Raw genomic sequence first — 24,499 nt, 5'->3', positions numbered from 1 at the left:
TTTTTTAGATTCCTTATATATGTGTTAGCATACGGTATTTGTTTTTCTCTTTCTGACTTACTTCATTCCATATGACAGATTCTAGGTCTATCCACCTCACTATAAATAACTCAATTTCATTTCTTTTTATGACTGAGTAATATTCCATTGCATATATGTGCCACATCTTATTTATCCATTCATCTGTCGAGATCACCTTACCTTTGATAAAGGAAGCAAGAATATACAATGGAGAAAAGACAACCTTTTCAATAAGTGGTGCTAGGAAAACTGGACAGCTACATGTAAAAGAATGAAATTAGAACACTCCCTAACACCATACACAAATAGAAACTCAAAATGGATTAAAGACATAAATGTAAGGCCAGACACTATAAAACTCTTAAAGGAAAACAGAGGCAGAACACTTTACGACACAAATCACAGCAAGATCCTTTTAATCCACCTCCTAGAGAAATGAAAATAAAAACAAAAATAAACAAATGGGACCTAATGAGACTTAAAAGCTTCCGCACAGCAAAGGAAACCATAAACAAGATGAAAAGACAACCCTCAGAATGGGAGAAAATATTTGCAAACGAAGCAACTGACAAAGAATTAATCTCCAAAATATATAAGCAGCTCATGCAACTCAATATCAAAAAAACAAACAACCCAATCCAAAAATGGGCAGAAGACCTAAATAGATATTTCTCCAAAGATGACATACAGATTGCCAACAAACACATGAAAGGATGCTCAACATAACTAATCATTAGAGAAATGCAGATCAAAACTACAATGAGGCATCACCGCACACCGGTCAGAATGGCCATCATCAAAAGGTCTACAAACAATAAATGCTGGAGAGGGTGTGGAGAAAAGGGAACCCTCTTGCACTGTTGGTGGGAATGTAAATTGATACAGCCACCATGGAGAACAGTATGGAGGTTTCTTAAAAAACTAAAAATAGAACTACCATACGACCCAGCAATCCCACTGTTGGGTATATACCCTGAGAAAACCATAATTCAAAAAGAGTCAAGTACCACAGTGTTCATTGCAGCTTTATTTACAATAGCCAGGACCTGGAACAACCTAAGTGTCCATCGACAGACAAATGGATAAAGATGTTGCACATATATACAATGGAATATTACTCAGCCACAAAAAGCAAGGAAATTGAGCTATTTGTAGTGAGGTGGATGGACCTAGAGTCTGTCATACAGAGTGAAGTAAGTCAGAAGGAGAAAAACAAATACCGTATGCTAACACATATATAAGGAATCTAAACAAACAAAAGAAGTGGTCCTGAAGAAACTAGGGGCAGGACAGGAAGAAAGATGCAGATGTAGAAAACGGACTTGAGGACACAAGGAGGGGGAAGGGTAAGCTGGGATGAAGTGAGAGAGTGGCATGGACATATATACACTACCAAACGTAAAATAGATAGCCAGTGGGAAGCAGCCGCATAGCACAGGGAGATCAGTGGTGCTTTGTGAACACCTAGAGGGGTGGGATAGGGAGGGTGTGAGGAAGACACAAGAGGGAGGGGATATGGGGATATATGTATACGTATAGCTGATTCACTTTGTTATACAGCAGAAACTAACACAATAATGTAAGGCAATTATACTCCAATAAAGATGTTAAAAAATAAAAAAGGCAACGTTGGAGCCACTACCTGAATGCTGTTTCCAGCACGGGCAGGATGCAGGTTTGTTGAGCAAGATTTGCATTTAGCTATTTTATAGTTCTGTTATATTTAAAGCGAAACCCTGTAACAGGGTCCTTTCTTCAGTGTCTCCAATATAACCAGAAGCCACCTCAGTTGTATAAGCAGCTGCTTTAGTTTTAGCAGGTCTTATCTTCTGTACTATCCTGGTTTTAACCACGGTGGATCCACAGTATTGCTTGGACTCCACTGTTCTTATTTTCTGTTTTCAAGGGAGCCTCTTACAGCACAGTATACATATTGATGTGGTAACTTGTCCCCCCTCTGAGCTTAATTATATTTTTCTAGATGTACTTATTTTCAGGAATTTCCTGGTATTCTAAGTCTTCTTAAAAACATCACAGTTGAAATCTGTTAATAATTTTGTTTCTTTCTGAAAATACCATTTTCAAGTGAATTTATATTGCCAAAGAGATAATTTGGGAATTAAAGTGGCAATGTCACTTATTAAGGGGGTACTGGGCAGGGACTTCCCTGGTGGTCGAGGGGCTAAGGCTCTGTGCTCTCAGTGCAGGGGGCCCAGGTTCAATCCCTGGTCAGGGAATGAGATTCCACATGCCACAACTAAGAGTTTGCATGCTTCAACTAAAAAAAGTTCCCACGTGCCGCAACGAAACAAAAAGTTCCCGTGGGCTGCAACTAAAGATTCCGCGTGTCGCGACAAAGATCCCGTGTGCTGCAACTAAGACCTGGTGCAGCTAAATAAATAATAAAAACAAGGTGTTGGGTAGTGTGTGGGGTTACTGTTCAGTTCTTTCTCTGAGATGTTATCTCTTGACTTACCAAAATGATCACTTAGGCTCAAAAATCCCATTCATGGTTTCTGGCAAACACAATGGGCAATGATATTAGATCATGAGCTAAGCAAAGGAAGTTTCAATAATGAACTGCAATCATTGGTCATCTTACCAATGAAAATAATCTGGGAAGAATTATACTCATGGGAACGTAAAGAAATACTACTGAGCTGAGTGCCAGAGGATCAGGGTCTTCCATTAATTTCTTCCATCAAGTTCTGGGTCTTGAAGAAGATCTGATCTTCTCATTTACTGGCCTCAGTTCCTTGTCTAGGAAATGGGGTGGAGGAAGCTGAAGTGGATAAAGTCCATGTTTCATTTTGCTTCTGATATGATTCTTTACCCAGTAGAAAGAACATGAACCTGGGAGTCCAACAGACCTAGACTAGAATTCTTGCTGGAGAAAATTGAATAAGGCACTTAACATCTCTAAGCCATAGTTTCTCCTCTTGAATAGGGAGAAAACGACACCTATATAACAGAGTTTAAAAAATTAAGAATGAGGATTAAGAGGACAATGCATGCAAAGCTCCTATGACCATGCCAGCCCCATAGTATGTGCCTAAGAAACGTCAGTTTCCTTGGCTTGAGGGTTTTTTCTGTTTTTGCTTTTCATTTTGGTTTTTTCTTTTCAACTAACAAGTCACAGCTACCATGGAGAAGTGACAGACAGGGCTGGGAGATGGAAAATTCAAGATGAATCTGGCGTATCTTATCTTACGGTGCCCAAAATATGGAAGTGTTCAAAAAATGGATGGGGCGGGGCTTCCCTGGTGGCACAGTGGTTAAGAATCCACCTGCCAATGCAGGGAACATGGGTTTGAGCCCTGGTCTGGGAAGATCCCACATGCCGTGGAGGAACTAAGCCTGTGTGTCACAACTACTGAGCCTGCACTCTAGAGCCCACGAGCCACAAGTACTGAGCCCACGTGCCACAACTACTGAAGCCCATGTGCCTAGTGCCTGTGCTCCGCAACAAGAGAAGCCACCACAATGAGAAGCCTGCACACTGCAACAAAGAATAGCCCCGGCTCACCGCAACTAGGGAAAGCCCACGCGCAGCAACAAAGACCCAGCGCAGCGATCAATCAAACAATCAATTTATGGAAAAGGATGGGGCGTGTTTAAAAGACACAGAAGTCAACCTCCCAGTGGATAGCTGGAGCAGTTTGAACAATAAGTAACAAAAGCACTGTATTAGAACCCATAAAATAAAGTGAATATCCATAAGTTCATACTGATATAAATAAAATTGAATAAATAAATACCTGGAGGAGAAGGGACAGCTCTTCCTTACAAAAGAATTTCAAGTAATAAATGCAGAAGGAAGAGAGAAACAGAAATTAAGATTATACCACCACAGTGCTAACTGGTGAGGGAAAAATCCACTGGTAGATGCTAAAATTGCTGAGCAAAGTTTGAGGGGAAAGAGGATATCTGTAGAGTTTCAAATGATCTCCTTCAAATTATGTATTAAATAAAAAGGAGGGAAACAGTCACTTTACAGTGGAGAAACCCAGCAGATAGCACCTAATTAAGTGATCAAACTTAACATCACCAGTAACAAGACATGTTGACATCACACACCCCTTGATGTGATGCATGAAGAGGTGATGGGAGTCCCTTCTGAGTGTTCTTGTTCCCTCAATCTGATCATGAGAAAACATCAGACCAACCCAAATTGAGGGACAGTATACAAAAAGCTGACCAGTCCTCTTCAAAACTGTCAAGGTCACAAAAGATACATGCACCCCAATGTTCATAGCAGCACTATTTACAATAGCCAAGACATGGAAGCAACCTAGATGTCCACTGACAGATGAATGGATAAAGAAGATGTGGTACATATACTAGGGCACAAAACAAGCCTCAATAAATTTAAGAGTACGGAAATTATCTCAAGCATCTTTTCTGACCACAATGGCATGAAACTAGAAATCAACCACAGAAAAAGAAATGAGAAGAAACTGATTACAGGGCTTCCCTGGTGGCGCAGTGGTTGAGAGTCCACCTGCCGATGCAGGGGACACGGGTTTGTGCCCCGGTCCGGGAAGATCCCACATGCCACGGAGCGGCTGGGCCCATGAGCCATGGCCGCTGAGCCTGCGCGTCCGGAGCCTGTGCTCCGCAACGGGAGAGGCCACAACAGAGAGAGGCCCGCGTACCGCAAAAAAAAAAAAAAGAAACTGATTACATGGAGACTAAACAACATGTTGGGAACAGAAAAAAATCAATAAAACCAAGAGCTGGTTCTTTGAAAGGACAAACAAGACTGACAAACCGCTGGCCAGGCTCACCAAAAAGAAAAGAGAGAACCCAAATAAACAAAATAAGAAATGAAAAAGGAGAAATCTCAACTATCAAACATTTAGAGAAGAGTTAAGACCTATCCTTCTATGTATAACTGATTCACTTTGTTATAAAGCAGAAACTAACACACCATTGTAAAGCAATTATACTCCAATAAAGATGTTTAAAAAAAAAAGAATATGTAACTTTCCCCTTGTCATCACAATTAGTATGTAGCAAAGCTAGTATTCAAATAAAGGTTTTCTAACTCTAAAAAAAAAAAAAAAAAAGACCTATCCTTCTGAAACTCTTCCAAAAAAGTGCAGAGGAAGGAACACTCCCACAGCTCATTCTACAAGGCCACCATCACCCTGATACCAAAACCAGACAAAGACACCACCAAAAAGGAAAATTACAGGCCAACATCTCTGATGAATTTAGATGCAAAAAATTCTCAACAAAATATTAGCAAACTGAATCCAATGACACATAAAAAAGATCACACACCACAACCAAGTGAGATTTATCCCAAGTTCACAACGATGGTTCAACATATGCAAATTGATGTGATACACCACAAAAACTAAAGAAAAGACAAAAACCACATGATCATCTCAATAGATGCAGAGAAAGCATTTGACAAAATTCAACATCCATTCATGATAAAACCTCTTACCAAAGTGGGTATAGAGGGAACGTATCTCAGTATAATAGAAGCTATTTATGACAAACCCACAGTCAATATAATACTCAATGGTGAAAAGCTGAAAGCCTTCCTGCTAAAATCTGGAACAAGGGCCTTCCCTGGTAGTCCAGTGGTTAAGACTCCATGCTTCCACTGCAGGGGGCATGGGTTCAATCCCTGATTGGGGGACTAAGATCCTGCAAGTGGCATGGCCAATAAATAAATAAATTAATTAATTAATTTAATTTAATCTGGAACAAGACAAGGATGACCACTCTCATCTCTTCTATTCAACATAGTATTGGAAGTCCTAGCCACAGCAATCAGACAAGAAAAAGAAATAAGAAGTACCCAAATTGGAAGGGAAGAGGTAAAATTGTCATAATATGCAGATGATACGATACTTTATCAGATGATATGAAACCCTAAAGACTCCACACAAAAACTACTAGAACTGATAAACGAATTCAGCAAGGTAGCAGGATACAAGCTTAACATACAGAAATCGGTTGCATTTCTTTATAACAATAATGAAATATCAGAAAGGGAATGTAAAAAAAAAAAAAACCTTTTAAAATTTCATCCCTAAAAACAAAATACTTAGGAATAAACCTGACCAAGGAGGTGAAAGACTTATACGCTGAGAACTGTAAACCATTAATAAAGGAAACTGATTCAATGAAATGGAAAGATATCCCATGCTCTTGGATTTGAAGAATTAATATTGTTAAAATGGCCATACTACGCAAAGCAATCTACAGATTTAATGCAATCCCTACCAAATTACCCATGATATTTTTTACAGAACTAGAACAGATAATCCTAAAATTCATATGGAACCACAAAAGACCCAGAATTGCCAAAGCAATCCTGAAGAAAAGGAACAAAGCAGAAGGAATAACCCTCCCAGACTTCAGACAATACTACAAAGCTATGGTAATCAAAACAGCATGGTACTGGCACAAAAACAGACATATGGATCAATGGAACAGAATAGAGAGCCCAGAAATAAACCCACACAGCTACGGTCAATTAATCTTCAACAAAGGAGGCAAGAATATACATTGGGAAAAAGCTAGTCTGTTCAGCAAGTGATGTTAGGAAAGTTGGACGGCCACATGTAAATCAGTGGAGTTAGAACACACCCTCTCACCATACAGAAAAATAAACTCAAAATGGCTTAAAGACTTAAGACATGACACCATAAAACTCCTAGAAGAGATCATAGGCAAAACATTCTCTGATTTGTATCAATTGTACGAATGTTTTCTTAGGTCAGTCTCCCAAAGCAATAGAAATAAAAACAAAAATAAACAAATGGGACCTAATCAAACTTACAGGCTGTTGTACAGCAGAAGAAACCATAAACAAAAAGAAAAGACAACCTACAGAATGGGAGAAAATATTTGCAAATGATACGACCGACAAGGGCTTAATTTCCAAAATACACAAACAGCTCATACAACTCAACAACAACAACCCAACTGAAAAATGAGCAGAAGGCCTAAAAAGACATTTCTCCAAAGAAGAAATATAGATGGTGAATAGGCACCAATAGGAATACGAAAAGATGTTCAACATTGCTAATTATGAGAGAAATGCAAATCAAAACTACAGTGAGGTACCACTTCACACCAGTCAGAATGGCCATCATTAAAAAGTCTACAAACAACAAATGCTGGAGACGGTGTGGAGAGACGGGAACTCTCCTACACTGTTGGTGGGAATGTAAGTTGGTGCAGCCACTGTGGAAAAAGGTATGGAGGTTGCTCAGAAAACTAAAAATAGAATTGTCATATGATCCATCAATCCCACTCCTGGGCATATATACAGATAAAACTATAATTCAAAAAGATACATGAACCCCTATGTTCATAGCAGCACTATTCACAATAGCCAAGCCATGGAAACAACCTAAATGTCCATGGACAGAGGAATGGATAAAGATGTGGTATATGTACACAATGGAATACTACTCAGCCATAAAAAAGGAATGAAATAATGCCATTTGCAGCAACATGGATGCAACTAGAGATTATCATACTAAGTCCGAAAGAGAAAGACAAATACCGTATGATATCACTTATATGTGGAATCTAAAATATGACACAAATGAACCTATCTATGAAACAGAAACACGGACATAGAGAACAGATTTGTGGTTGCCAAGGGGGAGGGGGTTGGGATGAGCAGATGCAAACTATTATATATAGAATGGATAAACAACAAGGTCCTACTGTATAGCACTGGGAACTATATTCAATATCCTATGATAAACCATAATGAAAAAGAATAAATAATAAAAAATATATAGAATATATAAAATATATATATAAAATATATAGAAATATATAGAAATATATAAAATATATAGAAAAGAATAAATAAAATAAATAAAAAAGATGTGGTATATATATGTATATATGTGTATATATGTGTGTGTATATGTATATCTATACATGTACATGATGGAATATTACACAGCCATTAAAAAGAATGAAATAATGCCATTTGCATTATTTATTATTTGCATGGATGGACCTAGAGATTATCATACTAAGTGAAGTAAGTCAGAGAAAAACAAGTATCATATGATATCACTTATACATGGAATCTAAAAAACAGTACCAGTGAACTTATTTATAAAACAGAAACAGACTCACAGGCATAGAAAACAAAGTTATGGTTACCAAAGGGGAAGGGAAGAGGGATAAATTGGGAGCGTGGGATTAACAAATGCACATTACTATATATAAACAACAAGGATTTACTGCACAGGGAACTATATTCAATACCTTGTAATAAAGTACAATGGAAAAGAATTGAAAAGAATACAGATATATACACATATATATGTATAATGGAATCACTTGGTTGTATACCTGAAACTAACACAATATTGTGAATCAACTGCACTTCAATAAAAATGAAAAGTGTTACGATCACAAAAGGCAAGAAAAGAGTGAGGAACTGGTAACTGAGATTAGAGGAGGAGACATGACCATGAAATGCAACGTAGGATCCTGCAGAGGATCCGGGAATAGAAAAAGGAAAAACGTGTGAAATCCAAATACAAACCGTGGTTGAATGAACAGCATGGCACCAATGTTCATTTCTTAGTTTTGATCATTGTACTACGGTGATGCTAGTTATTAACGTTAGCAGAAGCTGGATGAAGGGTACACGGAAACTCTCTACTATCTTGGCAGGTTTTCTGCAAGTCTCAAATTATTTCAAAATACAAAATGTTCATAAAAGACGCTGGTATTGGGTGAGGGACAAGTCTATATCATTTTTCTATGTTCTACCCAAAAAAATGCTTCAGTGAAACGTGACTGACCACCGCACACGCTGATGACCAATAACGTATGTATGTCTGTACAGGTGACAGATGGTAGCCCCAAACATCTGTGCTATTTAATTACTTCCTTCGTGCCTCAAAGGCCTCGGGGGCTCTGGAAATGACTATTTTTCAGTGTGATGGGCTTGAGGGAAGATTACTGGGGGAATGGTTTTCCCCCTCTTCCAATGTTCCCTCAATTAGCGCAACTCCTGGCCTTTCTAGACCTCTATTCCCTCTTCCCCAAGGGAGGTGGAGTGACATATCTGATTGGTAAATTTAAGAAGACTAAACAGGGCACATGCTGTTCATCCCCTTCCTTATCTTTCTTGGCAGTGAGTGGCTCATAGCAAACAGGTGGTCTGCCCTGCTCCCCGGGGCAAGAAACGTCCTTCTCTGGCTTTGTTTGGACTGGGTAAACCAGCTAATTTGAAGATGCTAGTTTGGAAAACTGTTTGACTTTCACCCCCAAAGCTATTCCCTCCAACCTAGTCTTTCTTAGTAACAATGGTGATCTTTTGGGCCTCATTTGTCTTGTTCCTTGTTTTATTTCTCAATTTGCTCAGAACCTGGGTAAGAAAGAAGGCTGATAACCACTGGGTACCCTCTAAACCCCACCAGGTTCTATTTGACCCAGTTTGCACAGTGTTCTAGAATTTAATTCTATAGCGATCGTCTGTGGGATTGGGAAGCATTTTCCAACTAATCTTCTGCTCCAATAGCCTCTGGACTTGGAGAATCAGAAACAAAAACTATTTAACATTTTTTTTTTTTTAAGAAGGTGTTGGGGGTAGGAGTTTATTAATTAATTAATTTATTTTTGGCTGTGTTGGGTCTTCGTTTCTGTGCGAGGGCTTTCTCTAGTTGTGGCAAGCGGGGGCCACTCTTCACTGCGGTGCGCGGGCCTCTCACTATCGCGTCCTCTCTGGTTGCGGATCACAGGCTCCAGGCTCGCAGGCTCAGTAATTGTGGCTCACGGGGCTAGTTGCTCCACGGCATGTGGGATCTTCCCAGACCAGGGCTCGAATCCGTGTCCCCTGCACTGGCAGGCAGATTCTCAACCACTGCGCCACCAGGGAAGCCCTAAAGAGAGCTTTTAATAGTCCATTACTTTCCACCCCATGTTGTATAATTTAGTTCTAAAGTCGAACTTTGATGGCAAACTGCTACTTGTGTGAATGCCCCTCTGGGAGTAAGGCTAATCTTCCTCTACTCGAAAAATCACCAACACTTACTGCACCGGAGTTATGATTACACTACAGTAACTATTCCATGCAGGACTAGGAACAGCTCCTCAAGGCAAAATGCTTGGAAATGGGTAACCGGAATGAACTATATGCATTTTCAGTGAGTTTTGAAAGAAACTGGGAGAAAAAAATTCTTCAATTTGTTCCCGAGTATTTTTTTTTTTCTCTTAAACAACACCGTGTGAGGAATTTTGATAGTCTCTGCATTCTAATGAGGACATTTCGGGAAGAAGCAGCTTATCTACACGTACTTGTGCCTTGTTACTGCCACGATGGGCACCATTCATCAGACATAAAAGGAGGAGAAGACCTGGAGGTAATTTTTTCCTGGACAATTCTGTGTTCTGCCTCTTAAGTACTTTTCCTTTGCCGTGGATGTGAATATTTTAAAAGCCAAAGATGCCCCAGCCACTGGAGCTGCAGATGGCCACAGGAAGGAAACAAGAATGCTAACATTTTTTAAACGGCCAAATAACAAGGGAGGCGCCAGGGTCTGTGTTGCACATGCGTACTGACGCCGAGCTGTCCGCCCAGCCTGGCCTAGTTTGGTGGAACCAGAAATTCAGGGTAACGCAAAGGCACCCGACTGACCCCCTACGGGCAAAAACAAACGTGTCTGTTCAAACAACGGCCACAGCATCAAGAACACAGACATGAAACAAGATATCTCAAGAACGTTCTCTTTCCTCATGACAGGGAGGTGTTAACTTCATTATTCAGAAGGCTTTGATTATCCCTTTCAAAAGTTTTTGTTGTTGAGTTTAATTTTCAAGGCTGTTAACCACGGATGCCACCTTAATTATAGCAAGCAACCCACCCATAATGTACGATGCCAACTGTTAGTTTTACTTGAGTTTCACATGAGATGTGGACTCCTCTGCTCATTTATAACTTTCTGAGCCAGGAAGCTTTCTGCACAGACACTTGCTTTTCCTCAGCTGGTGTCTTTGTTCCCCAGTTTGCCGTGGGGGACTGAGGGAACAGATATTTATGACTTATTATCTCACTATTAACAGTGCCCTTCAGTGATTTATGAAACTGTGCTCTTGCAGGTTTAACCCTGAAGGCCTTCTCATTATTGTTCCAAAATGGCAAAGTTAACATCACGGGGCCCAAAGATGAACAATCAGTTTCTTGCACACAAATTTACCCGAATTAGGGACAACAGAGTCCTCGGTGGCATAATGGCTCCAGATGGGATGGGCCGAGAACATCGAATCATTTGACTCAAGGCACCCTTGTATTTGTCGCCACGAACACATCATTCTCTCCTGTAGAAAATATCCTCACACTAAAATTTAGTTATACTCTTACAGCTCATCATTCAGTGAACCAAGATTCTGAAATGTCACATACACCTTGAACTAAACGTCGGGACATCACTTGCTAGCGTATGTACTTCTTTCCCTTTCCAAAATGTGACGGGTGGGAAATGCCCTGTGGTCCAGTGGTTAGGACTCCACGCTGCCACCGCAGGGGGCACAGGTTCGATCCCTGGTCTGGGAACTAAGATCCTGCGTGTCCCACAGCACAGCCAAAAGGGAAACACGTGACAGTGATTCATGATGGAGGTCCTCTGACGACGCATTTCAGTGTTTGTTTTACGCAAAAGAGCGGGTGATGTTCGGGCGAGGAAATCATCCCTGTTATTCCTCCAGGGGGCCTGGAAGCACTATGCTGGATTCTTTCCGGTTTTGTGCAAGGATTTCTCAAAAGGTGATTTGGCAGACACTGACAGTCGGCCACCCGATAGCCACCCTCTGCTTTCTTCCTTACAGCAAACGGTGGCCATGAGACAACATTCTGATCAATGAAAGATAAGGAGAAGGCTCTTGGGGGGACTTTGGGAGAGATTTTGTTTTCTTGTTAAAAGGAAAAGCTGGAGAGAAAAGCTCCTTGGTGCTATCCCTTCCCTTTAATTGAATATAAGTAGCCACCTTGTGACCAAGAGGCAATTGGCCTCAGGACAAAAAGCCAATGCTTAGGAAAATGCGTAGGAAAATGGAGAAAACCTGGGTCTTCGATGACATCACTGAGTTGTGGAAGCAACCCCAGGGCATCCTTCTTCTGGATCATCTTGTTAGGTATACAATATGGGCCTTTAAGACTCAAGTCTCCATTGCTTGCCACTGAAGACATTCTTAAGTGATACAGAAAGTGAGGTCCAGAGTGGAGGTAAGAACATAAAGGAACCAGCAGCAGCAATGGCTGGTTCTCTTTTGAAACTATGTCCCATAAACCAATGAGGGGAACAGACCTAAATGCTTCTTGACGCCTGAAGCTACTGCAGCCAGAACTTCTTCGAGCTTCAACGTAAGAATGACATCCAGGTCTTATGACAATGATATTAATGATATTCAATAAACAGGGCAAGAATACAAGCGATTAGTTGGATTCTTAGAGCCTAGTGAAAGTGTTAAGTGCAAGACAGACCATGGGAGAACAAAAACATAAAACAGAGTCTTTTTTTTTTTCTGCTTCTCTCTGTGGTTTAATTTTCCAAAACCAAATGGTTTAGAAGGACATCCCCCAGCTGAAAGTCTGGATTGCCTCTGTCTCGTGGGACCTATCCGTTTGTACTTTAAACTTGCATCTCCTGTGCGGGAGAGGCCTGGGGAGAGGGAACAGAGATTTGTTGGGGGAATATGACTGCATATGGAGGGACTGGTTTTCTTCCTAAGGGAGTTCATGACAAAGGCAGATCTCAATGTAACAGAGTTCCAAATACTTAAACCTCCAGCTGATAGAACTGGCTGGGTGGTGACCTGTTCTCAGCTTGAGTACCAAGTTAGTGGAATGTTGCAGAAGTAGGGTGTGTGTGTGTTTCCAGAAAACACTCCTATTCAAAGCACATCCTTAAAAGCTGACCTACTAGAAAAACTGGGGTGGATTACACTTCAGAGTTGTTCCTTAAATGACATTAACAGGCATGAGTAGACTCTTTCCAGTTTAACGAAAAAGCAAAAAGTATATTCAACTTATCTTTGTTCTTTGCTTCCTCTTATGATAGAGATTTAAGCGCCCTCATTTTTGACATAATATTTAAAAAATAGCAACAGATAAACCTATTTATTTTAGCTTGAAACTTGATTTTTCAAGCATACTCATTCAGCAAATATTTATGGGATATCTGCATAGCAGTGAGTGAGTGTAAGTGTATGTGTGTGAAAGAGAGGTAGGGAAGGAGGGGGAGAAACAGAGAAATGCTGAGAGACCGAGAGAGACACAGGAAGAGGGAGGCAGGCACAGTGGGCTTTCAGGAGCCCTGGGCACAGAAATGAACACCGGCAATGGACGTTAGTGAATGAAGCTACAATTCAATTCGATTAGGAAAGGATGCTCTAAAGTACTAAAGGGTCATGCGCCAGCCAAACTGCTGGCTGGAGAACACTGACCAAACATAAAATTGTCAGAGCAGCCCTCTGTCATTCTCCTGTCATCACCGACACCAGGCAAGGTCAATTCCAGAAGCACAGGTAAGCAGGGCCCCCGGCTGGCTTTTACACACGGACCCAGGTTTTACACGGATGGTTTAGCCTCTCTGAATCTCAACCCACTCTTAGGTAGAACTGCCTCTGACCTGCTTTTCTTTTTTTTTTTTTTCCCTTCCAACAGCCAGTGACAGGTTGAGTAGAATGATGTTTGGCCTCTTTAAAGAAAGTCAGCGAACTCTTCCCTCTCCAGGTGAGGTCCCACCCACTCGCCGTCTTTCTCTCTGAAGCCAGGGAAATTCTCGAAAGATGATATCTCACGGCTGGCTTTGAAGCCGAGATCCATTTGGATGTCCTCACTGGGTGGAAAACTCATCAACCTGCCTAGCCTCTTGGTATCTCTGAAGTTACCGGAGACCTGAGTGTTTTGCCAGATTCTGCATAAGCAACAACGAAACAGTGCACAAAACCCGTCACCCAGCATCACGTCGGGCGCTCTTTGAAGCAGCCTCAGTGCAGGGCATCCGCAGCTGCTGTGCACATTCATATTCACAGCGAGCACAGCACGCTGGACCACGGCGCGGGGAGGGCTGAGAGCCTCTCCGGGTATCACCGGCTCCTGGCGCTGTCTCCACCCATCCTCCGCTCTCACCGACAAGTCCAAGAAATAGAAGAACATCAAAAGCTATTGTCCATGTCCAGTGAGAAATGAAATGCCCTGGACCAAGTATCACAACTTCCTTAGAATAATGCAACACTTCAATCACTTTTGCACCTGGATCCCTCTCCTGGTTTATTGCAAAGTCAGAAAGGTGGGAATCAGCGTTGCACACTATTCCTGCTTTATTCTATTTAAATGCATTGTTGAATAAAAAGCAATTTATTACCAACTTTTTATGGTTTCACCTTATCGAAAGCACTTAATTCAGTTCCTCTGCTGCTTTGCTTTGGACTGTTGAAGGCAATCAGAAGGTTGAAAGTAATTTATTAATAAGGGAACATGTGGTATAGTTTTGGCTGGTGAAAACGGTTCCTGAATCACAATATAGCCACAGCCCAAAGTTTACCGTGGATAGAAGGAATTAGTGACATATATCATAATTCTTTTGTTTATTCACAGGATGATTCATCACAGGTTTGATTGAAGCTCCTACTTTATAGATATGGCCTTTTGTGGAATGCCCAGGGGAGGAAACATTGTCCTCTACCAGCAATTCTCTTCCCCCAAAATACAATCACTTGCACCACAAGGCAAAGAAGGATTCAGCTTAGTCTTTGAGAGGGAAAGAAAAGAAAAGAAACTTATACCTTCTGAAGGAGCGAACAGCTGTGCCTACATAAAGACTCTAATCAGTGACTTGGTTTGGGAGAAAAAGGCTAGATTTGCACATGTTTACTGAGTATTCCTTGTAGATGATCAAATCACACCAGAATCCCATTTCCTTAACTACAATCTCTCCCCAGAATACTTCTCAACCTGCTCAACCCTCAAGCTTTCTCAAGGGAAGAAAGGGAAATGGACTCATCAAGATGCTTAAGCCCTCAGGAAAGAAAACTACAGTCTTCTCATCTGTGAAATTATAAATGAAGATCTCTTCTAGCCCAAGAGGTGCAGGATGCTTGAGGGCTATGGTCTATGGGTGAGGCCGGATGTTGGGATGGGCAGCTGGGATCACTGATAAGAGCTTCTGGCATCAGGAATAGCCCACCCAAGATGCCTGAGGATTCTTGTGGCTAACAAACGAATTCAAGGTCCCCTCAGGGAAAAGCAGATTAACAGACGGCAATGGATAGGGAGGCGATGGATGGGAAGCCCAGTGCTGGGTCCTTTGCCCCACAGCTCCCTTGGACAGCTTACTCTTGGCACAGGTTTTTAGTTCCACTCAGCAAACTGGCTAATTAGCCCCTGGAGTTCCAGGTTCACAGCCATGCCCTCTCCTACCCCATCTCATCCCACCCCACTCTAATTGAGGGACTTGCCAAGCCTGAGTTTCCCCTTCAGACCCCTGTACGAGCAACAGGAAAGGTGCACTTCAAAATGGGATGTGAAAAGAGTGCACCTTGAAAACATTAGCCTAAGCGAGAGAAGTCAGTCACGAAAAATCACATTTTCTGTGATTCCATTTACAGGAAATGTCCAGCAGAGGCAAATCCACAGGGACAGAAAGTAGATTAGTGGTTCCCAGATTAGTGACAGCTAACGGTTACAGGGTTTCTTTTTGGGGTGATGAAAACATTCTGGAATTAGATTATATTCACAACTCTGTGAATATACTAAAAACAAATCAACTATACACTCTAAAAGGATGCCTTGTATGGTACGTAAATTATATCTCAAAAAAGTTGTAATTAAAATCCAGAAAAGAAATGGTATTAGAGTGATCGAAAAAATCCCAGGGAAGAAAAAAGGACTTGAATTCCAGTCCCACTGGCTGCGTGGTCCTGAGCAAATTGCTACATCTCTCTGCATCTCAGATTCACCAACTATCAAGTGAATATATTATCTCACTGCGAAACTTCCAGGCTAAGTATAAGGACCCTATTATAAGGAATGAAAGGTTACATGCAAGGACTCCTTCAGTCTGAGAAATGAAGAAGTAATATGTAAAGTAACTTAGGCTCAGGTGTCTGGGCCAGCCTTCAGAGGCAGCTACGGAGAGTGAACGAAGCAACTCCTGGTGAGCATTCCGGCAGGTTTCCCCCTTTAGTACTCGTGCCTTAAGGTGGTTATACTGACAGCATTTCTCACTGCCTTGCTGTATCTCATAAGAAGACAGGTGGCCTGCTTCTACATATTACAGCAGAGAAAGCTAAGCCCCTGGGAGGTTAAGTAACCTCTTTAAAGTTACCAAGCCTGGGAAACCTGGAGCATGGCTCCTCACTCCCTAAAGGTGATGGACACCCTTTCCATTCAACTGCTGACAACAGGGGTTAGGGCGTGGGCTACTACTGCACAGTGCGATAATAAACCTTTCCCAGGTTTGGGCATGAGAACCTAAGTCAGTCAATCAGAGAAAAAAAGAAAGAGAAAGGGAGGGAGAGAGGAAGGTAGGCAAGAAGGAAAGAAGGTGGGAAGGGGAGAGGGAGAGACAGAAAGCAGGCTGTATATTCAGATCTTTTTATTTCAGGAATATGTAAGGGAAGCAGATTTCCTTTTCAAAGTTCAAAAGGAAACGGTGTGTTTTGTTTTCATAGTTCGTTTCATTTTTCACTTGGGAGAAAAAACCCAGCTTTGAAGCCTCTCTGTTTAAACTCATTAGGAAAACCATCAATGATGGAAGCTTTCATGAAATCGCAGTGGGAGGAATTAAGTGTTATGGGAGAAGCTGGATCAATCTTCAAACGTTTCATCTCTGGAGATGGGAGGTCAGCCCTGGCTGCTTGTTCAGCTGGAAAGTTAACATAAACAAATACTTTACGTACTGGAGAGTCCGAGGGACTAATGACATTTGATATTCACCCTCTGAAGACCTCCTCAGAAGTCGGCTATGCCTGCCACATGAAAAAGATGGATGCATCTTGAGAACTAAGTGAACAGTCGGATTGGCAAAATGTCTTGCTCTGGAGAGAAAGGTGTTCTTTCAGGGTCCCACTGGAAAGGAGGCAGTGATATTGACATTCATCGCACGGAATCTTTCCCCGTGTAATTCATAACATTATTGAGGTTGGCATGGAAACCTTTTTAAGCAGGGCTGGTGTTCATATATGAGAATATCTTTCTTGACACCTGAATCTTTTTTATTTTAAAGTTTTTTAATCTGTTGCAGTCTCCTTGGCAAAGTTAAAGTATGGTGATTATTTTTTCATTTTTGTTCTTTACTTTATTCTTAGAGTGGAGTCCATAGCCCATCTCAGTGATGCAAAATGGATTTGAGAATGAGAAAGTAAGGGCTACAGGTAGGATGTTCAAAAGGGAGATGACAGGAGAGAAGAGGTAAGAGAAAAAGATATGGAGCAGATAAAGGGCACTAGAAGATTAACAAACATCACTGGTACTCTGAACAAAGATGTTCTGGGGAAAAGAAGTTAGAAAATGTCTTTGTACGATCTGAACAGCTACAAAAAAGGAGGATGCAATATTTTGACTTCTCTTCTCACAAGAATCATGTTTGTGTGTGTTAATTGATATAGGCAAAATTTAAAAATATACGCTCATACATCTATATGCCACGTGTGTGCATGTGTGTGTGCTTTAAAGAATCCGGGTATAAAGGGACTCTGATATAATACTGATAAGCAAAATTGGCCCTTCTTCCTGCCAGGACCATCTCAAAGACAAACTACAGCCTGTTATTGTAAATCTTGGTGAAACTAAGCAGAGCACAGCCTTAAGAGAACATAGGCCGTGGTCAGCTTTCCACTGCTTTCTGCTAAGAGTGGGTGACTGATTAGAGACCCCAGGTCCTCTCTTGCTATCCCCTTATCTTTTGATAGTTCATGGGAAAATAAGGCATAAAATTACCCTGTCCAAGGCATCGAGCCATCCCTGCCCAACTTAATGAGCAACTAACTAACCCAAAAGGAAAGTAGCCATTACTTATACAGCCATAAGGTAGATGCAACATGGCATATAAATCAGTGAACTCGTGTACTGCAAAACAGACAGATTAATGCCTGTTGCAAAGGATGGGTGAAGAGATCGATTAGCTTACTGATTCAGACTATGAACTTTCTCGCAATATACTGCATTTAACTTTTAAATAACGTTTAGGAGAACCTGTAACATTTTGCTCAGTGGCAGAGCTATATTTTGCTAGGGGCAGAAATTGGCTAGTCTATAAAAATTAAATTACGCCCCTTTCACTGTATCTAGTCAAGAGGAAAAACTAATTACAAGATTGCACTGTCAAACAAACGCAGATTCACGTTCCTTATACCCCGGTTTTAAAATTCATGGGCGGGGGGCTTCTATTCCGAAGTGAAAATCGATATTTGAAATATTTTGCGGAGGGCAGTGATAGGCGAAAGCAAGAGAAATGTCATTATCAAGGGTGCTGGTTCATAGAGACTAACTCATTAAGTGCAGAGCTGGAGAGAACAAGTCATTCATTATGCAAACATTTAAATATCAGTTAGTAAGGACAATGAAAGACGCCTTCTCTTCCCCACAACCCATGCCTTATTTCCCCATAAATGACCAAAAGGAAAAGGAGCAGAGAATCATCTCAGCATCTAATAGGAATGCCGCTCTGGGGAATAGGTAAAGGTCCTGCCAGTTGGTTCTCCTGTTCTTACAAAATCCACTTTGTGGCTCGTGCGCTCAACCCAGTTCACTAAGCCTATTAGGTGAGACTGGTGGGTGTGAGGATTGTCTAAGTCTTTAGCACTTTACCTGAATTATCTTTGCAGGCAACCCTGGCAGCATATTTTACTGTGGAAGGTGCTGGCCCAGGAAGCAGGTGCCTCGCAGTAACCATTGGCTGACAGACGTGGACCAGACATCTAATTTCTCTGGCCCTCGTTTCCTCCTCTATAACACAAAAAGGTTGGTCCAGACCAGCAGTTCTCAATTCAGGGCACCCCATGGTCACCTGCGGGGGCTGACCCATGGCCAGTTACACCACAGACTTCCAGAACTGGCCTCTTCAAGGAGGGGCCCAGACATGTGGACTTGAACAAAAGTCCCAGATTCCAATGTGCACCCTTGACTATAAATCAACTACCCACTATGGTTTATCCCCGTAAATATGATTCTTCTGTTGTTATATTTACTTATAATCTTTATGCAAAGGTAGGTAGGTTAGTTTTTGTGTATGAGCTGCAAAAGGTGGTGAACTTTCTCTGTTAAAGGAGAAATTCAGGAAGTGGTTATACGAGATGGAGTAGAAAGAAGATTGCTAACCCCCCTTTCGTAATTTTTCTTGTAGAAAAGTGTGTATGATTTTTCAAAAAATTAAAACAACAACAATAACAGCAACAAAAGCCCTTCCGATTCCAAAGCGCTAAAATTCTTGGAACAGTATATGTTACTGATCAACACAAACGATTCTGACTTCGATTCCTAATAGCATCACTGAACAGGTGGGACTTCCTTGCTCCAGAGGGGAGAAGTTGACCCTGCAGTGTAATTAAACACGGTGGGTCGTGGCCTGGGGAAATAAGGGCCTCAGCACAGGGAAAGAGCCTCCTACACAGGGCACACAACAGGAGTTAGCTGTTGCTACCGTGATGAGTATACTACGCTGTGGTCACTTAACAATCAGAGGTTTTAGGTTGGCTCTCCAGCCCTGCCAACAAGGGGAGGGTTAATAGCCACTTAAACTGATTGGTCTCCAGCCATCACATGATGACAATGGAAGCGCCTTGGAAATTTCAGCCCACTCCCCCTCCTGCCCCCATCCCTCCACGACCATCGCACTTTAAGCACAGAAACGTGCATTTGGCTGATTTCTATTGAATTCAGGCTAAGAATGCCTGGTTTCCACGTGTGCAGAGCTTGCATCCTTTCCCTAATAACCGGCTTTCCCTTTGAGCCCATCAACTGTTTCTGCTTCTCAAGCTTCACGACTGAGCTTGCCTTATTTCTCCAGTGTCTGTCACCCTCTAGCCTATGACATGTGGTGGGAGAAACCTGCTTTGGTGACAAAATGCCCGCCTTGACTGAGCTAATAGCAACTTCAGGTCAGGCACTGATGGACTTAGCGCTACAGCTCTGCGGGGAGAAGCTAGGCGTTATCAGGCCAGCACTGCCTTTTTTTTTTTTTTTTTTTTTACAGTGTGTGGTGGAGGAGAGGGGGAAGTTAGATGAAAAACCACACTTTGAAAATGGAGTTTGTAATGTTCACCTCAGATACACTTTTAGAGAGCAAGAAATTTGGTTCACAGCTTGTCCTCTTCTCGTGGCAACCATATCCCAGGTTATGATATATGATACCCAGGTAAGCATTGGCCTAGAGGACGATGAGAAAGTTTCACATACCCATTTTTGTCTGGCTCTAAACTACTGCCTGGAAGAAAGCTACAGATGTTTGAGAGACACAGTAAAGTGTTCGAAGTGATTCCGAGGAAAATTACGGGAGTTCCTCAGGTAGAAAGGCCATCATCCATTTTTGCTCACATAAAATTCCCAGAAACAAGCAGAAAAGAAACAACCTGTTAGAATCACGCGTGTCAATCTTAGCTATAGAATCATCACTACGTTTTGTTTTGCCTTTTTAACAGTCCGAATTCCATATGACAAAACAATGCATGCTGCTTTGTTTGAGACGTTATTCTTACGAGCGATTACGTTTCAGACTTCTCAGAAAAGTGATTCTGGTGGAAAGACTCCACACCTAGACTGCTAATGACCTATAAAAAAAAGAGCCTTTAAAGTTGCCTGCACGCACGCCACGTCACAGCACAGCGACCAGCTATCTGCTCCCCAGGTTACTATGTGGTAAGCCACAAGGCACTTCCAGGCCCTTCTCTGGGAAGAAACTACTTTCCCAAGGTGCTCACTTTAAAACTAGAGCCCTTGCGTGAATCTGCCAGCGGGGTAAGGGAAATCACTTAACAAGCTGGACCCTTCACCAGGCTCCGTGGGCAGGGCAGTTCAGCCAACTCAAGAGAAGCAGCGCTTGGGTGCACTGAATATCATTCACCCATCTTTTCAACATGCTTACGATGGCAAAGTCTATGTTCATGAACCTGACCTTGGCATTGAAACTCCAGTTCACTCGTTTCCCCAAAGTTCCAGTTGCACTTTTTGGGGGGCTTTGATTTCTGATGAGACTACTGGGCGGGGCTGGGGAGCCCCAGCTCCACGAGAAGACTGCAGGAAATGAGTGAGGTTTTCTCTCGCAAGACCCCTTGCTTTTTTCACCTCATGCGCAGGCCCTCTATCAGCCCACTAGGCAGCTAAGCTTGTGGGGCGGGGAACTACATTCCCTTGAAAGATCTTTGGCAATTTTTGCCTGGAATTGGATGCATCAGTTCTAAAATTAAATAAAGATGCTGTAGTGTTCTTCAAGGAAATATGGCGTGGCTCTTCGACAAAACACATTTTTCAAGTGCTGACCTCTGGGAACTTCAACTAGCTTCATATGTCAGGCTGACACTGCTCACAGGCTACTGTCTAGTTGCCCAAGCAGAGCCGGTTATCCATACATTTTCCAGTCTCCCGATCAGCTTTTAGCAGAGGGAGGTGAGGGCAGTCGATTAAAAGAGGAGAGCCACTCATTGAAATGCACTCCTCCCCCACAGCCATATGAGCTTCTTCTCCGGGAGAAGCCCTGGTAATTAACTCTAATGACATTAAAGTAACTTGGAACTTTTCATTTTCCCAGCTCTGGAAAAGTAAATCTGGGATAACCAGTGACTTTGCATTATATCAAAGTCAATCCCTTTTCCTGTAATGCAATGGCCCCCTCAGTCCCACCTCAGCCCAGGCTGGAGAGGGGAGGAAAAGGGGGGCTGCCGGGCTCTTACCTGCGCTTTGCTCCATCACTTCTTTCTGACACATGTCTTGAACGTTCACCGTGCAATTCACGATGAACTCGGGGGAGGAGCAGTCGTTATTTAGTTGGAATTCTTCACACTGGTAGCACTGGATTTGCAACGCAAAGCCTGCGGGACAGACGCAGTCGGATTCAGACCGGGCCGCCCCGGGACTACCCCAGAAGCCAGCATCCTGCCCCTCGCTCCAGCCAGCTGCGGCGCCCTCCCTCCTGGGTCTCCCCGGAAGGCGGCCGCGGTTGAAGCCGGTAGAGGGCGGCGCGGCCACCGAAGGTCCCACAGGATATAAAGTGGGATTTGGCCCGCGAGCCCTGGACCCACTCTCCAGAAACAAAGAGCCCATCCGACACCACACCCGGCTCTTCCCCCACGGAAGTTGAAAGGAGGGCTATGCCGCCCGAGAGCCGAGGACCTGACGTGCGTCGGCTCCAGCCTACGCCGAAGGCTTTGCCTAATTGTTAATTGGTTACAAATGAGTTAATTACTATGTCGGCACCGTTCGCGATTGCCTTCGCAGACGCCTTTTCAGTTTTCTTTGATAGTCGAAGCCGGCATCCCTGTGCTGTGGCTCCGAGGCCCCCCCAGGCGGACGAAGGGTCGGGCGCTCAATGCTGCTGCGCCCCGAGTCCCCCGCCTTTCTTCGGGACGGTTCCCGAAGCAGCAGGGGTGGCCGCGGCGTGTGGCAAGAGGCGTGCGTGCGTGTGTGCGCGCCCGCGCATCCCCGGCCGCGACACCACAGTCCTTCCTTCCCGGCTTTCAGGGCTCCGTTTGGCTAGGGCTCCCGGTGCGGGTCCCAGCTCTGCAGAGCTGGACTGGGAGCCGCTCCTGTACTGGAGCGAAGGAGCCAGACGTTTCTGTACCTCTCCCCGCCCCAGCCCGACTGCTCCGCTCGGATCTACGAGCTCGCGTCTAGACCTAACTACCCCTGGCTCCCGGGCAGATGAGCCCCGGACCCGGCGCACCTCCCCTCCCAGCCCCACAGCGGTCGCGCTCGGAGCGCAGCAACGCAGCCCCGGCCAGCACAGGCCACAGGCTGACCAGCATGCCGCTCACCTGTCGGCGGCGCCACTACCACGGGTTGCTAGCGACGCCTGACAACTTGGCGGGTTCGCGGACTGTCGCCCCCGCTCCCTCGCCGAGACCCTGCACGGCTCGGACCTTCCCTCCTCCCCAGCCCAGCTGCTTGTTTCGACCGCGCAGCCCGGGCACCTGCAGCCCGAGTCCCACCAATCCGCCGCTGCCGCCGCTCCTCCAGCAGCGCAGGATTTGGGCACTTTCCCATCTAGCGCCCCTGGACACCACTCGCCGCCGCCGAACTCCCGCCGGGCGACTCCTGCACAGCACGGGCGCGGAGGTGAGCGCCCAGCGGAGGCAGAGCGGCCGGCGGGTACACAGGGTGTGCGATCCCGGCCGGACGGCTGGCCGCTTCGTCTTCTTACCTTGAAGCAAGAACAGTCCGCAAAAAGTTGCCGCGATGCCGAGGACCCACATCCTCCCGGAGCCGCGGGGCCGGGAGCGGGCAGGCGCATCAGAAGCGGCGACCGCGGCGGAGGCTGTCCGGGCCGCAGCGGCTGTGGCTGCCGAGACTGCTGGGGCCCGCGCTGCCGCCGCCGAAGCGCCCGCCGCCGCCAAGACGAGCCGCAGGTGCCGCCGGCGGCGCCCGCATCGCCCGCGCCGGGGCCCCCGGCTGCGGGTCGCCGCTTCTCTGGCTCGCGCTCCCGGGCAGTGAGTGCCCGGCGTCTCCGGGGTTGGCGACGGAGGCTGAAGGAACTGCTGGCGATCCGGAGCACCCAAAAAAGTCTCGCCTCTTTTCCCCACCTCCCACTCCAGGCACCACGTGACGGCTGCCGAGTTGGGGTGGAGGTGGCGAGCGGGGAAGGCTGGGACAGTCTTTTCACGTGTCCACCCCCTTCCGATAGCCCTCCTCTCCCGCCTCCGCACGTCCCCTGGGACGCCTCGAGGGGGAGAGGGAGAGTGTAGTTTTCGGAGGCTGGGAGGCTGGAGACTGGGGAAAGAGGGAGGAGGGCGCAGCAGGTGCCACGGCGGTCGGCCGGGCGCCGTCAGCAGGACGTAGGAGGTGGGGTGGGAAGACTGCTTGCCTCTACTTGCAGGGGCGCTTGCCCCCCTCCTCTGCGCCCCCCGGGGGCTGGTGGGTTGCCCGCGGCAGGGTCCGGTCCACCCGGCAGGGAGTGCGGTGCCGCGCTCCCGTGCGTCTGGCAAAGTTGCACACTCGCAGGCTCCCTAGGGTATCCGGTGCAGCTGCGCCTTCTCTTCCTCAGAGAAGCCCCTGGGTAGTTACCGGGCTCGGCTTCAGCTGCGGCGCAGTGGGCGGGGTAGGTGGGGACCCTGCCCAGCTTCGCGCGCTCGGGCCTCGGTTCGTCTACCGCGCGCATCGCTGGAGGGTGCGGTAGCCTAGCCTAGGAGAGGGCCGCTCCGGGGACAACCGTGAATGAGCTCCCACTAGAAAGCAAATTGGGGTGAAGACGAGAGTTGCTCTCTTCCATCCCCTTCGTCCAAAAGGCCGGGCAGCTTCCTCCGGCTCTATTCACGGCGTCCTCTC

General features: G+C 44.7%; 1 protein-coding gene across 1 annotated transcript in view; it reads right to left on the bottom strand.

Annotated features, from left to right (window-relative positions):
* Window positions 1-23,853, bottom strand: part of LYPD1 (LY6/PLAUR domain containing 1) — a 61,305-nt gene extending 37,452 nt beyond the window's left edge. The window contains exons 1-2 of the mRNA XM_060016919.1: window positions 23,379-23,853; window positions 21,913-22,050 (exon numbers count right to left, since the gene is read on the bottom strand). Coding sequence (XP_059872902.1) covers window positions 21,913-22,050; window positions 23,379-23,430 — 190 coding nt within the window. The 5' untranslated portion in view covers window positions 23,431-23,853. The remainder of the gene's footprint in view (window positions 1-21,912; window positions 22,051-23,378) is intronic.
* Between the last annotated feature and the right edge of the window lie 646 nt (window positions 23,854-24,499).

This window comes from Delphinus delphis, chromosome 7 (genome assembly GCF_949987515.2).
Source record: "Delphinus delphis chromosome 7, mDelDel1.2, whole genome shotgun sequence".
NCBI classification, from domain to species: Eukaryota; Metazoa; Chordata; class Mammalia; order Artiodactyla; family Delphinidae; genus Delphinus; species Delphinus delphis.
The sequence above is the reverse complement of the archived record's forward strand: the minus strand, read 5'-3'. Positions and strand labels throughout refer to the sequence as shown.